At 51.3% G+C, this 22119-nt stretch overlaps 1 protein-coding gene across 1 annotated transcript; it reads right to left on the bottom strand.

Moving 5' to 3' along the window:
- Positions 1–403: 403 nt before the first annotated feature.
- On the bottom strand, positions 404–21157 carry LOC125987270 (uncharacterized). Its single transcript, XM_049751569.2, has 67 exons — positions 20840–21157; positions 18584–18801; positions 18412–18518; positions 18103–18218; positions 17971–18033; positions 17738–17893; positions 17568–17653; positions 16997–17111; positions 16873–16923; positions 16333–16550; positions 16155–16267; positions 15845–15966; positions 15707–15769; positions 15461–15616; positions 15294–15376; positions 14624–14738; positions 14494–14544; positions 14247–14417; positions 13898–14014; positions 13721–13831; positions 13300–13508; positions 13109–13224; positions 12813–12934; positions 12668–12730; positions 12426–12581; positions 12239–12327; positions 11623–11743; positions 11511–11549; positions 11265–11432; positions 11001–11120; positions 10813–10923; positions 10708–10743; positions 9649–9869; positions 9471–9583; positions 9221–9342; positions 9072–9134; positions 8833–8988; positions 8666–8748; positions 7992–8079; positions 7859–7912; positions 7612–7782; positions 7259–7375; positions 7086–7196; positions 6656–6864; positions 6465–6580; positions 6163–6284; positions 6018–6080; positions 5776–5931; positions 5572–5660; positions 5089–5209; positions 4832–4867; positions 4586–4753; positions 4358–4489; positions 4167–4277; positions 4062–4097; positions 3838–3990; positions 3412–3558; positions 3124–3258; positions 2898–3058; positions 2698–2821; positions 2559–2613; positions 2418–2484; positions 2211–2344; positions 2097–2140; positions 1853–2026; positions 1590–1744; positions 404–1518 (listed from the first exon to the last, which is right to left on the bottom strand). The coding sequence occupies exons 1-67, from the start codon at positions 20910–20912 to the stop codon at positions 1261–1263; spliced, it is 7920 nt and encodes a 2639-aa protein (XP_049607526.1). The 5' UTR covers positions 20913–21157; the 3' UTR covers positions 404–1260.
- Between the last annotated feature and the right edge of the window lie 962 nt (positions 21158–22119).

The following is a 22119-nucleotide window of genomic DNA, read 5'->3' as shown; positions in this document are numbered from 1 at the left end:
CGGGCCGTGATTTGCCCAGGATTGAATTGTGGAAGAACGTCGAGCAAGGCCCGCAGCGAACAACATCAACATTCAAGCGCTCTTGTGTGGCGCTACCCAGTTTTCATCAACGGAGCACCTCCGGGGGGAATCTGCCGTTCACCCAAAACAAAATGTTAAAGCTGCTAATAGCTGACATTCTTTTGATAGTATTCGCTCTCACCGGGCCAAGGTCGGGTTCAGATTTGATTCAACCAAAGACATTGAGAGTTTATTTTAAAAATGTGACTTGCGTTTTTAAACTTAGCAAAAATGTGTGGCAGGGATGACCCGAAAAGTTCAGTTAGCGCGGTTTGAATCGGTCAGAAAATGTAGAAAAAACAAACAAGCAAGCAAGCAAGCAAGCAAACAAACAAACCCTGAATCGTAATCAATTGCTTTTATTTTGAAATGTTTACAACAACAGCGAAAACCTTTTTTTTTTTCTGACAGCAGCGATTGATTCGAGTACTGCAGTGTTCGAAAAATGTAATCCACGATTGGATATACATCTCCATGATCGACAGTGAGCTGTAAATGCAAAAACGTCCCGTCGAGAGAACGACAGTGAAAGGCAACATTTGTCTGACAGTAGTGACCGGGTCAAAAACTGCAATCAGTCATCAAAAATGCAATAACTGGATAGAAATTGACAGTGAATTGTAGATGCGGTAACAGACCATAGAAAATGATGGAAAATACCGGATTGCCCTCCCAGTGACATTCCTACGGTCGCAGACATCATTGGCAGTAACATAACTCTCTAATGATTCCAAATTCGTTATTTGTAATCGTACAATCTACGGAAACTTGTTTTTTTTTTTTAATAAACTAGAACGAAACAAAAAGCTGTCAAGTCTGGGCGCGCTTTTTAAAGGGCGACGAGGACAAGACAACACGACACGAATAATAACAAAACAATGAAGGAGAGCAACCACCGACTTTGGACTCTCGTCAATCGGGCTCTTTGAAGGCACTGGAATTTCTGTACAGTGTGTTCAGCTCTTTGCGTCAGTAACTTCACGAAAAGGCAGTCAAAGTTGTCAAGCGCGCAAAAAAAAGGCACAAACCAAGTAGAGTCGAGGGTTAGTGAACATAGCACGCTTGCTCACGTTGCATCTGGACACGACATCTCGTTGGCGAATACCAGCTAAGCTAAATGCAGCTACTGTAGGAATCACAAACTGTTCTGATGACCAGTGTGATACTATTTATAGTTACCGCGCAGAGTAGAGTGGGCTATTAATTCTGCTTCTTCTTCTTCTTCTTCTTTGATGACTTGCTTGGAGGGCGCCTTTGTAGAGTTTCCCCGCCGGCAGCCTGCGGCTCGGATGAGGGACTTTTGCCCGGGGCAAGCATCGGGCTCGGGTTGGCCACGACCTTGGGGACTGACACGACGGGCATGGTGGGAGTCGGTGAGGCAATTGGAAAATGCGCTGTGGGCACTTTGCACATGAAGCTGTTGACCTGGGCGCAGGACATGAGCTTCCATCTTCCAGTCTGAAAGAAAACAGTCCATTTGAGCGGGACGCAAAGCTCTTCTTCTTCCAAATGCGGATTTGAGCACGCACCTGCCGTAGCACAGCCACACAGTGTTTGCCGAGGCCGCCGCGCTGGCTGGGTTCTCCCGCGGCCCAGTGGGTGAAGGTCACCTCGTGGCGGTCCGACCACACCAAGGTGCCGGCAAGCGCCAGGTCGTTCAGTCCGGTCCACATGTCGCTGGTTTCTGCGGAGGACGGAAGGGAGGGAACAGAGCTCTCACTCGGTTCTCAGAGGTTGCACCCGTCGAGTCGCTCGACGGGGACTGTTGGGAATTCAAGGTTGGGGTGCGCACCGAGGTTGGAGACATTTTTCACCGTCGCCTGCTCCACCTCGGAGCGGATGGACACCAGATGGGCACCGAGACCACGGCAGACGAGTTGCGCATCATCCCATTTCTTTTTGCCCTCAAAGGTTTTGTAGCAGAAACCGGCAAACTCCTCCCAGTCAGCCGCTGAGCATCTGGGCTCTGCAGGTGAGGTGCCGCCACGTGGCGTTCAGTCGCCATCAACAGTTGGGGAAATAGTTTTCCGACTCACCTCCGTCTCCAAACGTGTGCGACACGCCCAGTGGGTCGACCAAACTGCAAATAGCAAAGCGATAATTAGCCGGTGGCTCTTCGTGGGACTTTTCGGTGAAGGTCGCCCACTCACTCGCTGGAGATGATCCCGTTCCTGCTGGAGCCCGTGTAGACTTGCTGTTTGGGAGCTCGCATCACCACACAATCTCCTCCGACGTCGCTCCGGATGACACCGGCGTGAATAGCGGCCGCGCAGATGTGCGAGCCCTGCATTTGCACAAAGTTGCAGTCACAGACAAGAGGTCGACCGACCGGCCGGCGGGGTCAGGCAAGCCCGTACCGCAGAGTAGACCATCGATCCAAAGACAAAGTGTTCCTCTTTGTCACAGCCCGGGGGACAGTAGAACCTGCAGAAGACGCACATGTTGCGAAATTGACGACAGGCGCTCGTGAAAGAAACATTGGGTCGAGCGTGACTCACGTCATCGCATCGGTCACGTGGAGGCTGTTGAACGTTCTGGCACAGGTCGTCTCATCTGTCGGACAAAAGGCGAGAGTTTGCGGCACGTTTGGGCTTGTTGTTTTGGGCAAGCAAAGCGGCCGCGGGTTGCGTTGCTCACCCTCATGTGGGCATCCCAAGATGTCGAAGCGGAGGCCAAACTCTGGACGATTCTCCAGCGGCAGGATGCGGACGTACTGAGCGAACGCGGGCGTCTCAAGCAGGTGAGTCCCACCGCCGATGAACTAGAAATACAATGTTTCCTGGTTTGTTGTGACAAGTTTGGAGGTTGAGGTCGACTCGATTGGCCCTCGCGCTCACCTTCCCGTTTGGGTGCTCGGTCCACCGCCTCCAGTTAACGCTCAGCTTCATCTCGAGATGGATGTTCCAGGAGCTAGTATTAGCGCCATCGCAGCCCTGGGTCACGATCCCCGTCACCTTTCTCATGTAACCGAGGTTCACCTGGATCCAACTGCCGATGGCTGGAGGGGGCAGACATGAGAACGCTCAGGAGACCAAAGGGCCAAGCTGTCAATCATCCACATACGAGCTTTCGACGGCTTCCAGCAGGTCTCCCCGTCGAGGCGGGCTTTTTCTGGGGTGGCGTCTTCCATTGAGGAGGAGGCTATGAAGGACGAGTCTGCGAGGCTCCCGTCGGCGATGCCCAGACTCTTGAGGCATACTGAGGACAGCCAAAAGTCATTGGAATCTGACACCGATGCTTAAAGGCCAGATGAAATACAAATCTGGCCACCCAGGTACTCCTTGCATGGGACTTTGAAGAGTTGTAGATTCGGTGCAGAGCGAAAGGAAGATCACGAGACGTGAAACCCACCTTTCTCTTCGCAGCTATAGACCATCTGCAGATATTTGGAGGAGGAAGCAGGGCAGGACTCGTCCGACAAAAGCTCAATGTGGCATTCTTGCTGGCTGTTGCACATTGTCCTGTAGCGAGGGAGGATGCCTTCCACTGCGCAGTACTCTGAAAGTTACAACACATCACTACGTCTGTGCGGGGGCCTGACGAGCATGGATGCAGCTTGAATTTGGATTTGAGAATTTGACATTGAGTTCAACAAGACAAAGTCGAACCACGCTAGCGTCTGTCTCTTTCTGCCATTCGGGCATCTGAACGATTTGCGAGCATCGGATCGTTTTCAACGGCAGGAAACCAAGCAAAGCACGCCGAGTGGGCCTTCAGAGGTGGGCGGGCAAATGACTCAATTGGAATCATCAAAACGATTGGATTCTCGGCTCTTACCGTAATTGTATGAGTCGCCGTCGGCCAAGCAAACATCCCAGCTCCGCCGACCGTAAAAGGCAGACTGGATGCTGATGCGACCTTGCTTCTGACCCTCAGCCTCACATACCAGGTCAGCAGAGCGGTCGTTGCAGACAAGGATCTCCTTAAAGCCTGCAAAAGCGTCATCGTGGTGTCGTTTGTTTGTCTCGCATCCTTCGAAGCCACCGTTGAAGGAGACTTACCGTCATGAGGCTGCTGCGAAGGTTTCGGAACGTTTCCTGCAAGACAAAAGTCAAAAATGCGAGTCGGCACGTTGCGAGAATCGGCCGAGCGTCGCCACGTCTTACCTCTTTTCTTGCAGACGTAGCCTTTCCTCTTCCGGCAATCGTCAAACTTCCAGCGGCTGTTGCTTGTGAGTAAGGAAAGACAGGACGCACCAGAGAGGTCCCCGGGGTCATCTGGAAGGAGACGACAGATGCTCAGCTCCGTGCCTCCGCAACGTCGCAGACGTTTAACGTTGGTTGGGTTTTTGAGCCACCTCCGTCCATGACGATGTAAGCGAACGGGGATCCGTCAGTCCACTGGCTGCCGTCTTTCGTGATGTTGTTGTTGACGCCCAACCACAGAGAGGGAGCGCTCGGCAGAGAAGCGTACATCGCTTTGGAGGTAACTGGTCAAATGTGCGACAAGAGTTTGAAACATTCCACGCTGGGGGAATTCAACAGCCCTGATGGCCACCAGACAGACAGACAGACAGACAGCCTACTTTGGACGAAGCCCTGTTCGTGTGAGTCGGTGATGCTGAGCAGGTCGCCTCCGCGGCGGCGGCAGTCGTCTCGCGCCTCCTTCCAGCCCTTGGTTTGCCTGCTTTGGATCAGGTAGCAGAAGTCGGAGGAGGGTCGTTCCTGCCACCAGCCGCACTTTGCACTCCAGCCTGCAAACGAGAGTGGAGTCACGTGATGGCAAACAGGCGACAAGAGACCACGCGTCGACTGGCGGGTGGGACGCCCACCTGGCGGCGGAGGAAGAGGAAAGTCCTGGACCTTGGCTGCAAGGAAAAGAGAGGACACATTAGCGCTCTTAGATTTGCCTTAAAATGTAAAGTGCATTAAAAATGAAATGGATTATTTATTTATTTATCCTTTCATTTATTATTAGTTGTTTACTATACTTATCATCATTCTCATTACATTTATCATCATTCTCATTCTCTTTATTATCATTATTATTTATTGAAGTGAGTGATGCGAGTGCTCGTCATTTGCGGACCTTTTTTACAGATGAATGGCCGAATATTGGTGCAGGGCCAGTCTTCAAGTTGTCCAGTCAGCGACAGCACGCAGCAGTCACCACGTCCTGCCGGCCCATTCGGGACCCACGCGATGTTGTTCTGCGATTCGAGAAGCCAGAAGGTTTTCCAGTTAAAGCACAATTTTAGTTTCAGACTCCAACTCAAAGTCCAACTTTGACCTGTGAAATTCTGCACTTTGATCATTTATGATTTCATTCTTCACATTTTCCAGTAAATGACAATCTTAGAATCCCACAACGTTGTCCTCAATGCTCCAGCTGATTGACACCTTCAACATTGTTCTCTCCGTGTAAGAGGAACATTCTTGTCCAAATTCTAATTCTATCAAACTTTGCTCTGCTAAAATTTGTCCCCACTTGGACCTTTCGCCTTCCGATCTGACACCTTCATTCTGGGCCCGTGGCAACTTTGGCAGACTGCTCGATAAACCTTTCACTTACTGCCGGTGTTGAGTCGCTCCACTCAAAGTTGCCCTTGTTCTTCTTGAGTCCCACCCACGATTGCAACCCTTCTACATACGGCGCGTGAGCTGGAGGAAATCAGAAGAAGCCATTTAGCACAAGAAGAGCATGTCAGACGTTGCGAAGCGCCGGCTGGCGGACGATTATTGCTGGCCAGGTCAGCGTGTCCTGGCGCTGGCTCACCAGCCAAGAATTGGCGCTCGTCCCTGGAGAGGACGCTGGTCAGGTGGCCGTTCCATTCTTGGCAGAACCTCTCGGCTCCCGCCCAAGGGCGCGCCATTCCCTCAAAGTGATAGCAAGAGTCCTTGTACAGGAAGTCGCCAGTGTCGCAGTAGGAGGCTGAAGCCGGCAAGAAACATGGATTACAACACCACAAGGGGGCGCTGCAGATGTGAAAAGAAAGAAGAAGCGTCGCTGCCACTCACTCTCCACTCGATGGTAGCCCAATCCGTAGTCTTTGTAGGAACACAGCCGTCCCTCCGGGCAGGCTGCAGGAGGACGACGTGATTGCATTTGGGTTTGTTTTCCTCCTTTGAGCGTCAACATGGCAAGGGACGAGCGCACACTTACCGTCGAGCGGCCGCTCGCACATGTACGCCAAGGAGGATCCGCACGAGCCATGTCTCCACTTGCCAGGCTGACTGCCTCCGTGCGCACCTTGGTTGACGTACGCGCAGGAACCAACGTCGGCGCTGTCGGGAGAAGTCGTGAAAAGCCAGAGACGCATCTGACAAACGTGCTGCCAATTTGAAGGCGGCGGCGGCGGCGGCGGCGATATGTGCGCTCTCTCAAATTCTGCAGACGGGTTCCATAACCTCGCTATGTGTGTCCCGCCTGGCAATAAAAGGACGCAAAGAGGTGACCCTTCTTACATTCTTCCTTGACGCGAGTCCCAGTTGGCATAGGTCGGCGTCGCAGCGGCGTCGTCGAACAAAGACAGGCTTTTTTCTCCCGCTTCAAAAAACTGACACCAGGCCTGGTTGCATTTCTGCAGAGTCCAAACTTGTCAACAACGGCGTACCAATAGCGAGTCAACGGTTGCTTTCCTGCGCTTGCGTCTCACCAGATTGGAGCGTCCGATCCAGAACGGCTTGTCGCCCATTTGCTCCTTCGCAAAGATTTCCTCGTACGGCGAGGTGATAGAGGCAAGGTCGCCGCCCTCCGAGACGCAGTCGTAACGAGCTCCCAGCCAACCGTTGGTGGTCTCCATCTTCTTGTAGCACTTGGAGCCCAAGCGGCGCCACCCTTTGTTCCTTTCGCATGTCTGGACGACTGAGGACGCACATGTTGGGATTATTCTGATGTCAGAGCGCCATGTTTTTTGTATTCTTCGGCATTTGGCCAAATTAAGATGTGCGACAAAGGAGCGGACCGCGCCTTCATTCGGTTTCAGCCTGTCACTGACGTCAGATAAAAAAAACTAACAATCGCCATTTTGGCCTTCTGATCCGACGACACGCATTTGGCAGAGTCGCCCGAGCACCTTGTCTCACCTCTTCTCTTGCAGACGTAGCCGCGCTTCTTCTCGCAATCGCCAACTTCCCGGCCGCCCTTGCCACCGAGTAAGGAGTTGCAGCGCCGGCCGGAGGGGTCACCAGGGTTACCTGCAAGGAGACCACAGACTTCTCCGTTCCTCCCCGGAAATGGACAGGTTTACGAGACCCACCTGCGGCGGCCAACTGGATGGAACTCGGTGAGGATTGGTCAGACTTCTTGCTGCCGTCTTCGACAATGGTGTCGCTGGCATCCAACCACAAAGAGGAGGAAGCGTTTGGCACAAGACCTTTGGGTCAAAGGTAAACACGGTTGAAACATCTTACAGGCGCATGTGCAAAACGCTTCACCGCAATGAAGCGGGCGAGACGTCTGGCTCGGGTCCTTGCGGGTGGGGGCTGGCCGCAAGCTTATTTTGGGTCTTTTCTTTGGAACGAAAGAAACTTGGCAAAAGGTGAGTCGGTGGTCCCTCGATGTGACTTTCTTCCGCACGGATTCTTTCATCAAGCGCGCGAGACAGCCTACCTTGGACGAAGGTGTGATCCTGCGAGTCGGAGATGCCGAGCAGGTTGCCTCTGAGGCGGGCGCACTTGTCTCGCGCCTCCTTCCAGGTCTTGGTGGGCTTGGAGTTGATCAGGTAGCAGAAGTCGTCGTTGGCGGGGTTTTCCTCCCACCAGCCGCACTTTGCGCTCTTGCCTGCAAGCGAGACTCGAGTCACTTGAGGGCAAACGGGATTTTGCACGTGGGCTGCAGGGTGGGACCTGATGCCCACCTGATGCTGAAGTCAGCGGCGCCGGAAGAAGCGGAAGAGACTCTCTGGCCTTGCCTGTAAGGACGTGAGAGGGATCAAACACGAGAGAGCAACCAGAAGACAAAGGGCAAATGAGAGGTTGTGACTTTCCGACCTTTTTGACAGATGGACGGCTGAAGGCCAGCGCAAACTTGGGTCTCAACTTCTTCTTTACCATTCATTTGTGGGCATGTGACGTTGTCCTGCAGAGGAGACAGCGTGCGTGTTTGGTTTCGCCGCAGTTGCTCCGATGAGCTCCTGCTAAATTTCCTTCAAAGTCACCTCTCACTGATTCAAATCTGTCCCCCCCCCCCCATCGTTTCCACAACCAATAGGAATTGTTGCAGTATTCCAACCTGAAGCGTTCCAAACCCCTAAACAGCTGATTTTTACTCCCCCGTAATATGAATGGCGCACCTTTTTTTTTTTTTTTTTTTTTTTCTTTTTCCTTGTATATCACAACTAAGAGCTTGAGATCAGGCGATGCTTTGAGAAAAAGTGTCAATTCAGACTGCTTGTGATTTAGAGCTATATCAATAAGCTGGACTTGACCTGACTTGGCAATTCTACGTACGCCACTAAGCTAAAAGACATTTGCCACTCCTTGCAACAAGTTCAAATCTATTTGACAGGGAGAGGACTCTTGTCAGGTTTTCTTCACTCCCTATTCATTCAACTCGGTTCTACTGAAATGGCACTTTATAAACGTTTTGCCCTCTCACGTGACCGCTTCATTCTGGCCAATGGACAGATTTTTGGACCTCGATCTGTTGCACCCGTGTCACTTACTGTAGCTGGTTCGTCGCGCCACTCCAATTGGGCTGTGCTGTTCTCGAGTCCCACCCAAGAATGAAATCCTTCTCGCTCGTGAGCTTGAGGAAAGCAGAACAAACACTGGTGGTGAAACGTTGCGGGTGGATGGCTGGCCTGCTCGGTTTGTCTTGGCGCTCGCTCACCAGCCAAAAATTGCCCGTCAACCAGTGAGTGGACGCTGGCCAGCTGACCGCTCTTGTTCTTGCACAAAGCCTCAGCCGCTTTCCAGGTTTTCTGTGTCCCCTCAAAATGATAACAGGAGTCCTTGTACAGGAACTCGCCAGCGTCGCAGAAGGAAGCTGAAACCCAAAAGAAACTCATTAGGAAAGCACGAGGAGACAGTGCGGGTGCGAGTGTAGAAAGAAGGGTCGCTGCCACTCACTCTCAACTCGACTGTAACTGTAACCCAAGTCTTTGAAGGAACACGGCCATCCGTCCGGGCAGTCTGCGGTAAGATGACGTGGGGGGGGGGGGGGTTGCGCGTTCGTTCCTGCTTTCAGCGTCAACATGACAACGGACGTGTGGACCTACCGTCGGGCGACCGCTCGCACATGTACACCAAGGAGGATCCGCACGATCCATGTCTCCACTTTCCAGGCTGACTGGAGAGGTGCACACCTTGGTTGACGTACGCGCAGGAGACAACGTTGGCGCTGACGGAGAAAAGTGGGGAAAAAATCAGACACGCAAAACCAAGGCTGCTTTTTAACCTGCTCACACATTTGTGCAAAGCGAAATGTTCCTGAGCGTCTTGCTCGGCCGACACTGGGGACCTTCTTACCTTCCGCCTTGACGCGAGTCCCAGTTGGCGTAGGTGGGCGTCACAGCGGCGTCGGACCAAGTCAGCCTCTTTTCTCCCGCTTCCAAAAACTCACACACGTCCTCGTCGCAGTTCTGCCGAAACCAATCCCGGTTGTCAGTTAGTAGCGAGCCAACAGCCGCGAGCACTTTGGACTTACCAGATTGGAGAGCCCGATCCAGAACGGCTCGTCGCCCATTTGCTCCTTCACAAACATTTCCTCGTCCTGGGAGGTGATGGAGACAAGGTCGGCGCCCTCCCAGAGGCAGTTGTGACGAGCCCCCAGCCAACCGTTGGGGGTCTCCATCTTCTTGTAGCAGTGGGAGCCGTGAGCAGTCCAACCATTGACTGCGTCGCATGTTGTCTTGGGATTGATTAGTCCTGATGAAACAGCAAAGCTGCCTTGGTCATTTTCCAGCATTTGGTGAAAAGCAGAAATTCCGCAAACCGACAAGAATGAAGTTGGCCGAATTCACTTTTTGCTAAATTGCGTCGTCACCTGCATGACTTGACTTGGGCATTAAAGGCCATTAGCCAGAGAGCATATAGTCACAAGAGGTAAACAAGGCTGCTTTTTTTTTTTTTTTTTTTTTACACGAGATAATCATCAAACACTTTCAAGATCTTAAATACTTCCAAGGACTTTTGCACATGTGGAAAAAACGGAGGAAAGTCAGTCCACTTCTGTCACTCGGACAGAGAAAAGTTTGTTTTTAGCTCAAGTGCTGCCCACAGGGCGGCGCTACACACCAAAAGAGTTCACATCCGACTTTAGCTCAAGTGCTGCCCACAGGGTGGCGCTACACACCAAAAGAGTTCACATCCAACTTTTACTCAAGTGCAAGTTCACATCTCCCCCCCCCCCCCCCCCATCTATTGCCAACACTTGCAATCTACGCAAAGGAAGACGTCTTGACAAGTCGCGCCTCATTTTTTTGAACACAGGTACTGGACAATTCAAGATGACTCTTTTTTTTCTGGCCCTTACCCCAAAAGTATTTCAACTCAGGCATCTATAAATCATTATTTAGCTAATGGAGTAGTCACCTATGGCTTTAGTCGCTATGAAATGGCAGCATAGCTCAACCGCCGGCAGCTGATCTTACATAAGGCTCATTAGCTCACAGCCTCAATTCTTTACGCGATGAAAGTAAAAAAAATAAATCGTCATGTCATTTTCGTCTCGCATCGTTGGAAGTCACCGTTCGAGGAGACTTACCGTCATGAGGCTGCTGCGAAGGTTTCGGAACGTTTCCTGCAAGACAAAAGTCAAAAATGCGAGTCAGCACGTTGCGAGAACGGGCCGAGCGTCGCCACGTCTTACCTCTTTTCTTGCAGACGTAGCCTTTCCTCTTTCGGCAATCGTCAAACTTCCAGCGGTCGTTGCTTGTGCGCAGGGAAAGACAGGACGCACCGGAGAGGTCGCCGGGATCATCTGGAAGGAGACGACAGATGCTCAGCTCCGTGCCTCCGCAACGTCGCAGACAGACATCGCTTGGGTTTTGGACCCACCTGCGTTCATGTGGATGTAACCGAACAAGGATCCGTCAATCCACTGGCTGCCGTCTTTCGTGATGTTGTTGTTGACGCCCAACCACAGAGAGGGAGCGCTCGGCAGAGAAGCGTACAGACCTTTGGAGGTAAATGGTCAAATGTGCAACAAGAGTTGGAAACATTCCACGTTGGGGGAATTCAACAGCCCTGATGGCCACCGGACAGACAGACAGACAGACAGACAGACAGACAGACAGACAGACAGACAGACAGACAGCCCACTTTGTACGAAGTCCTGTTCTTGTGAGTCGGTGATACTGAGCAGGTCGCCCCCGCGGCGGCGGCAGTCGTCTCGCGCCTCCTTCCAGATCTTGGTTGGCCTGCGTTGGATCAGGTAGCAGAAGTCGGAGGAGGTCCGCTCCTGCCACCAGCCGCACTTTGCGCTCCGGCCTGCAAACGAGAGTGGAGTCACTCGAGGGCAAACCTGCGACAAGAGACCACGCGTCGACTGCCGAGCGGGATGCCCACCTGGTGGCGGCAGAGAAAGAAGAAAGTCTTGGACCTTGGCTGCAAGGAAAGAAGAGGGATGATTATGAGCGAGCGCATAAAAGTGGAGAGCGAGTGCTCGTCATTTGCGGACCTTTTTTACAGATGAATGGCTGGTTTTTGGTGCATGGCCAGTCCTCAAGTTTTCCAGTCTGCGACAAGGCAGCACAGTCGCCACGTCCTATCGGCCCGTTTGGAACCCACTCGGTGTTGCCCTGCGGACGACACGCCAGACGTGACTTTGGCGCGTTTGGTCTCGTTTGCCACCACATTTGAGTCCTTTGTTCCTCCCACTAATCAATATTTTCCTCAAACCTTTTCTCACCGTATAGCCGACCTATTTTTGTGGAGCCGCTTTGTGGTCGTTTGGCAATTTTCTTGCAATTGAATCACAGCTCGAGTTTCGCACTCAAGTCATTTTATTCTCAGAAATGTGCAGCTTCTGCATTATTTGTTCACTTCTTTCAAGTTTTCCTGAAGATGACAATTTTGTTCTTTTGATTCCACAACTTTGTCCTTGTTATTGCTCCAGCCGATTAACACCTTCAATATTGATCACTTCTTGCCAAAGTCGAACTTTTGTTCCCCCTAGTTCATTGTTCTGCTAAAATGTGCCTTTTGTCCTCACTTGGACCTTTCGCCTTCCAATCTGACACCTTCATTCTGGACCAGTGACAACTTTTGCGGACCGCTCTAAACCTTTCACTTACTGCAGGGGTTGAGTCGCTCCACTCAAAGTTGCCCTTGTTCTTCTTGAGTCCCACCCAAGATTGCAAACCTTCTACATATGGCGCGTGAGCTGGGGGAAATCAGAAGAAGCCATTTAGCATTCAAACGTGACAGATTTTGCGAAGCGCCGGCTGGCGGACGGTTGCTGCCACAGGCAATTTGACTCACCAGCCAAGAATTGGCGCTCTTCCCATGAGAGGACGCTGGTCAGGTGGCCGTTCCATTCTTGGCAGAACCTCTCGGCTCCCGCCCAAGGGCGCGCCATTCCCTCAAAGTGATAGCAAGAGTCCTTGTACAGGAAGTCGCCAGTGTCGCAGTAGGAAGCTGAAGCCGGCAAGAAACATGGATTACAACACCACAAGGGGACGCTGCAGGTGTGAAAAGAAAGAAGAAGCGTCGCTGCCACTCACTCTCCACTCGATGGTAGCCCGATCCGTAGTCTTTGTAGGAACACAGCCGTCCATCCTGGCAGGCTGCAGGAGGACGACGCGATTGCATTTGGGTTTGTTTTCCTCCTTTGAGCGTCAACATGGCAAGGGACGAGCGCACACTTACCGTCGAGCGGCCGCTCGCACATGTACGCCAAGGAGGATCTGCACGAGCCATGTCTCCACTTGCCAGGCTGACTGCCTCCGTGCGCACCTTGGTTGACGTACGCGCAGGAACCAACGTTGGCGCTGTCGGGAGAAGTCGTGAAAAGCCAGAGACGCATCTGACAAACGTGCTGCCAATTTGAATGCGGCGGCGGCGGCGATATGCGCGCTCTCTCAAATTCTGCAGACGGGTTCCATAACCTCGCTATGTGTGTCCCGCCTGGCAATGAAAGGACGCAAAGCGGTGACCCTTCTTACCCTCTGTCTTGACGCGAGTCCCAGTTGGCATAGGTCGGAGTCGCAGCGGTGTCGTCGGACCCGGCCAGCCTCTTTTCTCCCGCTTCCGAAAGCTGACACCAGGCCTCGTTGCATTTCTGCAGAGTCCAAACTTGTCAACAACGGCGTACCAATAGCGAGTCGACGGTTGCTTTCCTGCGCTTGCGTCTCACCAGATTGGAGCGTCCGATCCAGAACGGCTTGTCGCCCATTTGCTCCTTCACAAAGATTTCCTCGTAAGGCGAGGTGATGGAGACCAGGTCGCCGCCTTCTAAGACGCAATCGTAACGAGCCCCCAGCCAACCGTTGGTGGTCGCCATCTTCTTGTAGCACTTGGAGCCCAAGCGGCGCCACCCTTTGGTCCTATCACATGTCTGGATGACTGAGGAGACACATATTAGGATTATCCTGACGCCATAGCACCATGTTTTCTGCATTCTTCGGCATTTGGCGAAATTGAGATACGCGACAAAGTAGCGGACCGCGCCTTCATTCGGTTTCAGCCTGTCACTGACGTCAGATAAAAAAAAGTAACAATCGCCATTTTGCTCTTCTGATCCGATGACACCCATTTGGCCGAGCACCTTGTCTTACCTCTTCTCTTGCAGACGTAGCCGCGCTTCTTCTCGCAATCGTCAACTTCCCGGCCGCCCTTGCCACCGAGTAAGGAGTTGCAGCGCCGGCCGGAGCGGTCACCAGGGTTACCTGCACGGAGACCACAGACGCTCAGTGTTCCTCCGTTCCTCCACACCGACCAGGTTTTAGACCCACCTGCGGCGGCCAACTGGACGGAACTCGGTGAGGACCGCTCAGACTTCTTGCTGCCGTCTTCGACCATGGTGTCGTCGGCGTCCAACCACAAAGAGGAGGAAGCGTTTGGCACAAGACCTATGGGTCAAAGGTAAACAAACACGTTTGAAACATCTTACAGGCAAAACGCTTCACGGCAATAAAGTGCGGGAGACGTCTGGCTCGTGTCCTTGTGGGTGGGGGCTGGCCGCAAGCTTATTTTGGGTCTTTTCTGTGGAACGAAAGAAACTTGGCAAAAGGTGAGTCGGTGGTCCCTCGATGTGACTTTCTTCCGCACGGATTCTTTCATCAAGCGCGCGAGACAGCCTACCTTGGACGAAGGTGTGATCCTGCGAGTCGGAGATGCCGAGCAGGTTGCCTCTGAGGCGGGCGCACTTGTCTCGCGCCTCCTTCCAGGTCTTGTTGGCCTTGGAGTTGATCAGGTAGCAGAAGTCGTCGTTGGCGGGGTTTTCCTGCCACCAGCCGCACTTTGCGCTCTTGCCTGCAAGCGAGACTCGAGTCACTTGAGGGCAAACGGGATTTTGCACGTGGGCTGCAGGGTGGGACCTGATGCGCACCTGTTGCCGATGTCGGCGCCGGAAGAAGCGGAAGAGACTCTCTGGCCTTGCCTGTAAGGACGTGAGAGGGATCACATATGAGAGAGCAACCAGGAGACAAAGGGAAAATGAGAGGTCGTGACTTTCCGACCTTTTTGACAGATGGATGGACGAAGGGTTTGGCAAGTGTCCATGTAAACTTCACCGCCACTCGTCAATTTGGAGCAGTTATACGGTGCTGTGGGATTAACCAACGGGACGTCAGCCTGCGGAGGGAGGGAGGGAGGGAGGGAGGGAGGGAGGGAGGGAGGGAGGGAGGGAGGGAGGCAGGGAGGGAGGACCCAGCGGGTGGGCGTGACTTGAGCGTGTTAGGTGTTGCAGTTGTTCCGATGGCCTCCCAGCAAATTCCTCCAAAGTCACTTTACTGATTCAAATCTCTCCAGTTCCTTTCCATCACCTCATTGTCACAATCAGAATTGTTGCCATATTCAGATTGAAACTTTTCAATGAAAAAACATTACCCTGTCAAATGAGCGGTGGTGCACTTTGATTCGACCGATCACTTTGTTGTTTTTTTCCTTCTAAATTATCATTTGAATCCTCATCAAATGAAGACAAAAAAAAAAACAGCTTTTCTTGTAACATGACTCCAGTCACAATCCAATCTATTTGACAGGGAGAGCATTCGTGTCACGTTTTTCCTCCTAAATCAGCACAACTTTGTTCGGCTCAAATGACACTTTTGCCCTCTCACGTGACAGCTTCATTCTGGCCAATTGACAACTTTTTGGACCTCGATCTGTTGCGCACGTGGCACTTACTGTAGCTGATCCGTCGCGCCACTCCAAGTTGTCATTGTTCTTCTTGAGTCCCAGCCAAGACCACCATCCTCGTGGCCGGTGAGCTTGCGGAAATCAAAACAAACACTTGTTGTGAAACATTGCGGGTGGATGGCTGGCCTGGTCAGTTTGTCTTGGCGCTCGCTCACCAGCCAAAAATTGTCCGTCAACCTGTGAGTGGACGCTGGCCAAAAGACCTTTCTTTTCTTTGCACGAACCCTCAGCCGCTTCCCAAGTCAGGTTCCCGCCCTCAAAATGGTAACAGGAGTCCTTGTACAGGAACTCGCCAGCGTCGCAGAAGGAAGCTGAAACCCAAAAGAAAAATTCGATGATAAGTCGTTGGAAAAGCACAAGGAGATAGTGCGGGTGTAGAAAGAAACGTGGCTGCCACTCACTCTCAACTCGTCTGTAACCGTAACCCAAGTCTTTGTAGGAACACGGCCATCCGTCCGGGCAGTCTGCAGGAGGACCACGTGATTGCAATTCCTCCTACTTTCAGCGTCGTCAACGTCCCATGAACGGTTCAGACTCACCATCCGGGGACCACTTGCACATGTACGCCAAGGAGGATCCGCACGATCCATGTCTCCACTTTCCAGGCTGACTGGAGAGGTGCACACCTTGGTTGACGTACGCGCAGGAGACAACGTTGGCGCTGACGGAGAAAAGTGGGGAAAAATCAGACACGCATCTGACAAAGGAGCTGCCAATTTGGAGTTTATTTTCCTCTTTTCTGTCCAAAAGAAAACCAAGGCTGCTTTTTAACCTGCTCACACATTTGTGCAAAGGGGTTCCAAAGTGTTCCTGAGTGTCTTGCTCGGCCGACACTGGGGACCTTCTTACCTTCCGTCTTGACCCGAGTCCCAGTTGGCGTAGGTGGGCGTCACAGCGGCGTCGGACCAAGTCAGCCTCTTTTCTCCCGCTTCCAAAAACTCACACACGTCCTCGTCGCAGTTCTGCCGAAACCAATCCCGGTTGTCAATTAGTAGCGAGCCAACAGCCGCTAGCACTTTGGTCTTACCAGATTGGAGAGTCCGATCCAGAACGGCTTGTCGCCCATTTGCTCCTTCACAAAGATTTCCTCGTCCTTGGAGGTGATGGAAACAAGGTCGCCGCCCTCCCAGAGGCAGTCGTAACGAGCCCCCAGCCAACCGTTGGGGGTCTCCATCTTCTTGTAGCAGTGGGAGCCGTTGAGAGTCCATCCGATTTTCGGGTCACATGTCTTGACTTTGATTGATCCTGATGAAACAGCAAAGTTGCCTTGGTCATTTTTCAGCGTTTGGTGAAAAGCACAAATTCCGCAAAGAGACAAGGATGCAGTCGGCCGAATTCAGTTTTTGCCAAAATGCGTCTCACCTGCATGACTGACAAGAATATAATGTGAAATCAATAAAGTGAAAGTTCAATGTGGTCCAGAGGCTGAGATCAACCGGAGTCAAATTCCCTGTTTAGCGTGCAAAAACGTTTTGGGTCAAATTGGCTAATTTGATTCTGAAATAATCTAGGGGTCGCCCATATTGCCCATAGCAAAACGCGCCCCTGCGCGGGACTCCCACCTCACCTGATGCTGATGTCGACGCCGGAAGAACCGAAAGAGAATTTCTGGCCTTGCCTGGAAGGATGGGATCAAATATGAGAGCGCAACCAGAAGACAAAGGGCAAATGAGAGGTCGTGACTTTCTGACCCTTTTGACAGATGGATGGACGAAGGGTTTCGCAAGTGGTCAATTCAACTTTACCGTCATCCCTCAATTTGGAGCAGTCATACGGTTCTGTGGGATTAACCAACGGGACGTCAGCCTGCAGAGGGAGGACACAGCGGACGTGACTTGAGCGTGTTAGGCGTTGCAGTTGCTCAGATGGCTTCCTATCAAATTCCTTCAAAGTCACTTTATTGATTCAAATCTCTCCAATTCATTTTCATAATCTCTTTCTCACAATCAGAATTGTTGCCATCTTCCAAACGTTTCCCTGTAAAATGAACGGTGCACTTTGATTCTACTGATCACTTGATTGCTCTTTCCCTCTAAATTATCATTTGAATCCTCCTAAACTAAAAAAATAAATAAAAAGCTGTTCGTCTTGTAACATGACTCAAGTCAAATTCAAATCTATATGACAGGGAGAGCATTCGTGTCACATTTTTCTTCCTAATTCAGCACAACTCAATGACACTTTTGCCCTCTCACGTGACAGCTTCATTCTGGCCAATTGACAACTTTTTGGACCTCGATCTGTTGCACACGTGGCACTTACTGTAGCTGATCTGTCGCGCCACTCCAAGTTGCCATTGGTCCGGTTGAGTCCCAGCCAAGAATACCATCCTCCTCTTCGCATGTGAGCTTGAGGAAAGCAGAACAAACACTGGTGGTGAAACGTTGCGGGTGGATGGCTGGCCTGCTCGGTTTGTCTTGGCGCTCGCTCACCAGCCAAAAATTGCCCGTCAACCAGTGAGTGGACGCTGGCCAGCTGACCGCTCTTGTTCTTGCACAAAGCCTCAGCCGCTTTCCAGGTTTTCTCTGTCCCCTCAAAATGATAACAGGAGTCCTTGTACAGGAACTCGCTAGAGTTGCAGAAGGAAGCTGAAAACCAAAAGAACCTAATCCGAAAAGCACAAGGAGACGCTGCGGGTGGAGAAAGAAGCGTCGCTGCCACTCACTCTCCACTCGATAGTCGCTCAATCCGTAGTCTTTGTAGGAACACGGCCATCCGTCCGGGCAGTCTGCAGAAAGATGACGTGGTTGCGCTTTTCCGCTTTCAGCATCAACGTCCCGAGAAGAGACAGACTCACCATTCGGCGACCGCTTGCACATGTACGCCAAGGAGGATCCGCACGATCCATGTCTCCACTTTCCAGGCTGATTGTACACACCTTGGTTGACGTAGGCGCAGGACTCAACGTTGGCGCTGTCGGGGAAAAGTGGGGAAAAATGAGACACTCATCTGACAAACGAGCAGATTTGGAGTTTATTTTGCTTTTTTTCTGATGAAAAGAAAACAAAAGCTGCTTCTTAACCTGCTCACACATTTTTGGAAAGGGGTTCCAAAGTGTTCCTGCGTATCTTGCCTGACACCAAACGCAAAGAGGCGACCTTCTTACCTTTCGTCTTGACTCGAGGCCCAGTTGGTGTAGGTCGGCGTCACAGCGGTGTCGGACCAATTCAGCTTCTTTTCTCCCGAAAAGATACACCAGCCCTTGTCGCAGTTCTGCCGAAACCAATCCCGGTTGTCAATCAACTACTAGTAGCGAGCCAACAGCCGCTAGGACTTGCCAGATTGGAGAGTCCGATCCAGAACGGCTTGTCGCCCATTTGCTTCTTCACAAAGAGTTCTTCGTCCTCGGTGGTGATGGAGACAAGGTCGGCGCGGTCCAAGAAGCAGTCGTAACGAGCCCCCAGCCAACCGTTGGGGGTCTCCATCTTCTTGTAGCAGTGGGAGCCGTGAGAACTCCATCCGTGGGCTGTGTCACATGTCTTAAGATTGATTAATCCTGATGAAACAGCAAAGTTGCCTTGGTCATTTTCCAGCATTTGGTGAAAAGCAGAAATTGAGCAAACGGACAAGAATGAAGTTGGCCGAATGCACTTTTTGCTAAATTGCGTCGTCACCTGCATGACTTGACTTGGGCATTAAAGGCCATTGGCTGGAGAGCATACAAGAGATAAACAAGGCCATTTTTTTTTGTCAGTTTCAAGGTGCTGAATAATTTCAGGGACTATTGCACGTGTCTAAAACTGGAGGAATTTCAGTTCAATCGTTTCATTGTGACCTTCGGACAGAGAAAAGTTTGTTTATTACTCAAGTGCTGCCCACGTCAAGAGTCCACATCCAACTTTTTTTTGTTTACATCTATCGCCAAAAGATACGTTTGCAATCTATATGCAAAGGAAGACGTCTTGACAAGTCATGCCTCTTTTTTTTAACGCAGGTACCTAACAATTTAAGCTTCCTGTTTTTTTCTGATTTCATGCCCAGTTGCAAGTTTTTTTCAAATTGCGTCATCTGCATGACTGACGAACATAACATGAAATTGTCACGGATGGAATGAGTGGAGCAGGGGCGACCAAATGCACTTTGATCCAGGGTTTCTTGAAGTGAAAAGGGGGGTGAATAAGACACAGGCGGGATGGAGACTCACGGCCAGAGACAGACGGACAGACAGACAGACAGACAGACGGACAGACGGACAGACAGGCGCACAGACAGACCGACAGGCGGACAGACAGGCGCACAGACAGACAGACAGACGTGAGAAATAACATTCACAAAAAATCAACGAGGCACATTTTTCACAAGATAACCATCAACCAGTTTCAAGATGGTGATTATTTTCAAGGACTGTTGCACATGTCTAAAAACGGAGGAAATTCAGTCCACCTCTGTCATTCTGCGACTCGGGGAGAGAAGAGAAAAGCTTTTCGCGCTCATTTTCTGCCCACAGGATGGCGCTAGAGGCCAACAAATTCCACATCCAACTTTTTATTTTCATTAATTACCAAAAGATACTTTGGCAATCTATGCAAAGGAGGACACGTTGGAATTTCATGCCTCTTGTAACTTGGCTACAGAATAACCTCTGTGACTATCACTTCCTCTATACCCCCCACCCCCACCCCCCCACCCCACCCCGCCGCCCACACACGCTCCAGTGCCAAGGCGCCTCCTCGAGAGCGCGCTGGAGGGCTCTGGATACACTCGATTAGTATTAAAATGATTATTTGATCACTTATGCTTATCGTCTCATTGAAAAGCACACTTCTGTTTTTTTGTTTGTTTTTTTGCAGACCGGACATGGTCTTTACCATTATGTACAAAATTGGCTTATTTCCAATGCAGTATGCGAGGAGAAAAACGGAGGTTGCCTTTTAAGAGAAACGATCCATCATTTTGTCCTCACTGGGGCTCTTTTACTCCCCAAACTCACAACATATTTCTCACATGTCTACGCTGAGGAGTTGCTGTATCAAAAGATATCATCCTCCCTGTGATATTGGGCTTCTCGCATGTTCATATTTATCAATTACAATCATTTTCTTCTGCTCTCTCACTTCAGTTAAGGAGTCATTTTAAGATTCGGTATCCTCGCAAACTTCTTTCTCTAGAATTGCCGTGCGCATTGGAGGGAGGGGGGAGTCGGGTTGGAATGCGCCATTGTGTCTCACAATCAATGTCAGCTTGTTAAAGAGGTATAGAAAGAGGTCAACCAAAAAGACAGAAGACTGGGATAACTCCAGGGAAAACGCAAGGACAAGCGCTACGTTACATCCATTTGAAAACCACTCCATTTGGGTCCGAAAAGTGGACCGAAGTTGGGCCATAAAACCAAAGCAAACGCTTTTGCGCAGAACAGTCCATTTTGTAGAAAACAACTGTTAAAATTCCAAAACAAGTCATAGTTGAGATCAATTCAGCCACTTTTTAACCCAGCAGCGGATCCGCACTGCCACCCGAACCATTTATGCGTCCTTCCAAAGTTACAATTAGAGCAGAACAATGGCAGAGTTGGACATTTTCTTTGGCGTACTCACCGGCGGTGCAGCTGTAGAACATCCATACAACCCAAGGTAGGACCAGCGCCAGGGGCACGGCCTGCGGGGTCATCGTGGCTTCGGAAGCCCACCAGAGATCTCAAGGCAACGAATGTCGATGTGGTGCATGCACTGTCTCCGCTCAAAACAAGAGATGGCCGCTCCGCCGCTCGCTCCGCTCGACTACCTGCTACTGCTGCCGCTGCCGCTGCTGCTGCTCGGCCCCCACCTTCTTGACTTACGCACCTTGGAAGAGGGCGTTCCTGCGGAGACGTTCTATTCTTGTGCACGTCTTTGACTGAGGGAACGCGATATCATTTTCTTTTGTCCAGACTTTATGACACCGCTATGATTTCATTGGGGATGAGAAAACAGGGGAAGTAAGCAGAAAAAGAGCGATAACCTTTGTGGCCATTTAAACCTACGTTTTGAAGTGAAGCCAAGTAAGGTGGAAACGTATTTGGCTCGACATCGGTGCAAGTGGATTCAGCTCATCACAACGTTGGCTGACTGAAAGATCAAAAACATGGGTTCACTCAATCAGCTGACATTTTCTCATCACTTGTGTCACATCAGGGCTGCTTGCGAAAAGGTCAAACGAGCAGCAGGTTGGCATGTCACGTTTTGGGCTATGGAGCCAAATGCAGGCAAGCCGGTCTATATGGCTTCCCCAAAGGCTCCGGCGGTTTTAGACAGTTCGGATTCACTTTCACGATCCGTCTCCGTTGGTTTAAAGTTAAGTGAAGGTCCCAATGATCATCACAAACACATCTGGGTGTGGTGAAATGTGTCCTCTGCGTTTAAGCCGTGTGATTTTGACCCATCCCCTGGGGGAGAGGGGAGCAGTGAGCAGCAGCAGTGAGCAGCAGCGGTGCCGCGCTCGACAATCATTTGGCGATCTCACCCCCCAATTCCAACCCTTAATGCAATGGGTCCCATTTTTATAGTCTTCGGTATGACCCGGCCGGAGTTTGAACCCACAACCTTCCGGTCTAAGGGCGGACCCTCTACCGCTAGGCCACTGAGCTGAGTTTTAACGTTGCCATGGTTTGTGTTTGCGTCGCCCCTCCCCTCCTGTGTCTGCTGACAATCTATGTCATTGCCGTCACCCGCCTCTCGTTACCTGTCTTGTCCGTCTGCGTCCTGTCTGCGTGTCACTCCCGCTCGGATTGTTCTCGTCTCATGTTTGCTTGTTTCTAGTCTCCACTCCGTTCTGTTCTGTTCTGTTCTAGTCTCGTCGTGTCCTGTCCTGTCCTGTCCTGTCCCGTCCTGTCCCTAGT

This window comes from Syngnathus scovelli, chromosome 1, assembly GCF_024217435.2.
Source record: "Syngnathus scovelli strain Florida chromosome 1, RoL_Ssco_1.2, whole genome shotgun sequence".
Lineage (NCBI taxonomy): Eukaryota > Metazoa > Chordata > Actinopteri > Syngnathiformes > Syngnathidae > Syngnathus > Syngnathus scovelli.
This window is presented reverse-complemented; position numbering and strand designations above follow the sequence as displayed.

Excerpts from the sequence above, each read along its gene's own strand:
- LOC125987270 (XM_049751569.2), bottom strand. The coding sequence starts at position 20,912 with ATGACCCCGCAGGCCGTGCCCCTGGCGCTGGTCCTACCTTGGGTTGTA. Across the intron at positions 7,376-7,611 it reads GGATCACACCTTCGTCCAAG|GTCTTGTGCCAAACGCTTCC; the intron begins GTAGGCTGTCTC and ends TTTGACCCAAAG. Across the intron at positions 2,485-2,558 it reads CACGTGACCGATGCGATGAC|GTTCTACTGTCCCCCGGGCT; the intron begins GTGAGTCACGCT and ends CGTCTTCTGCAG.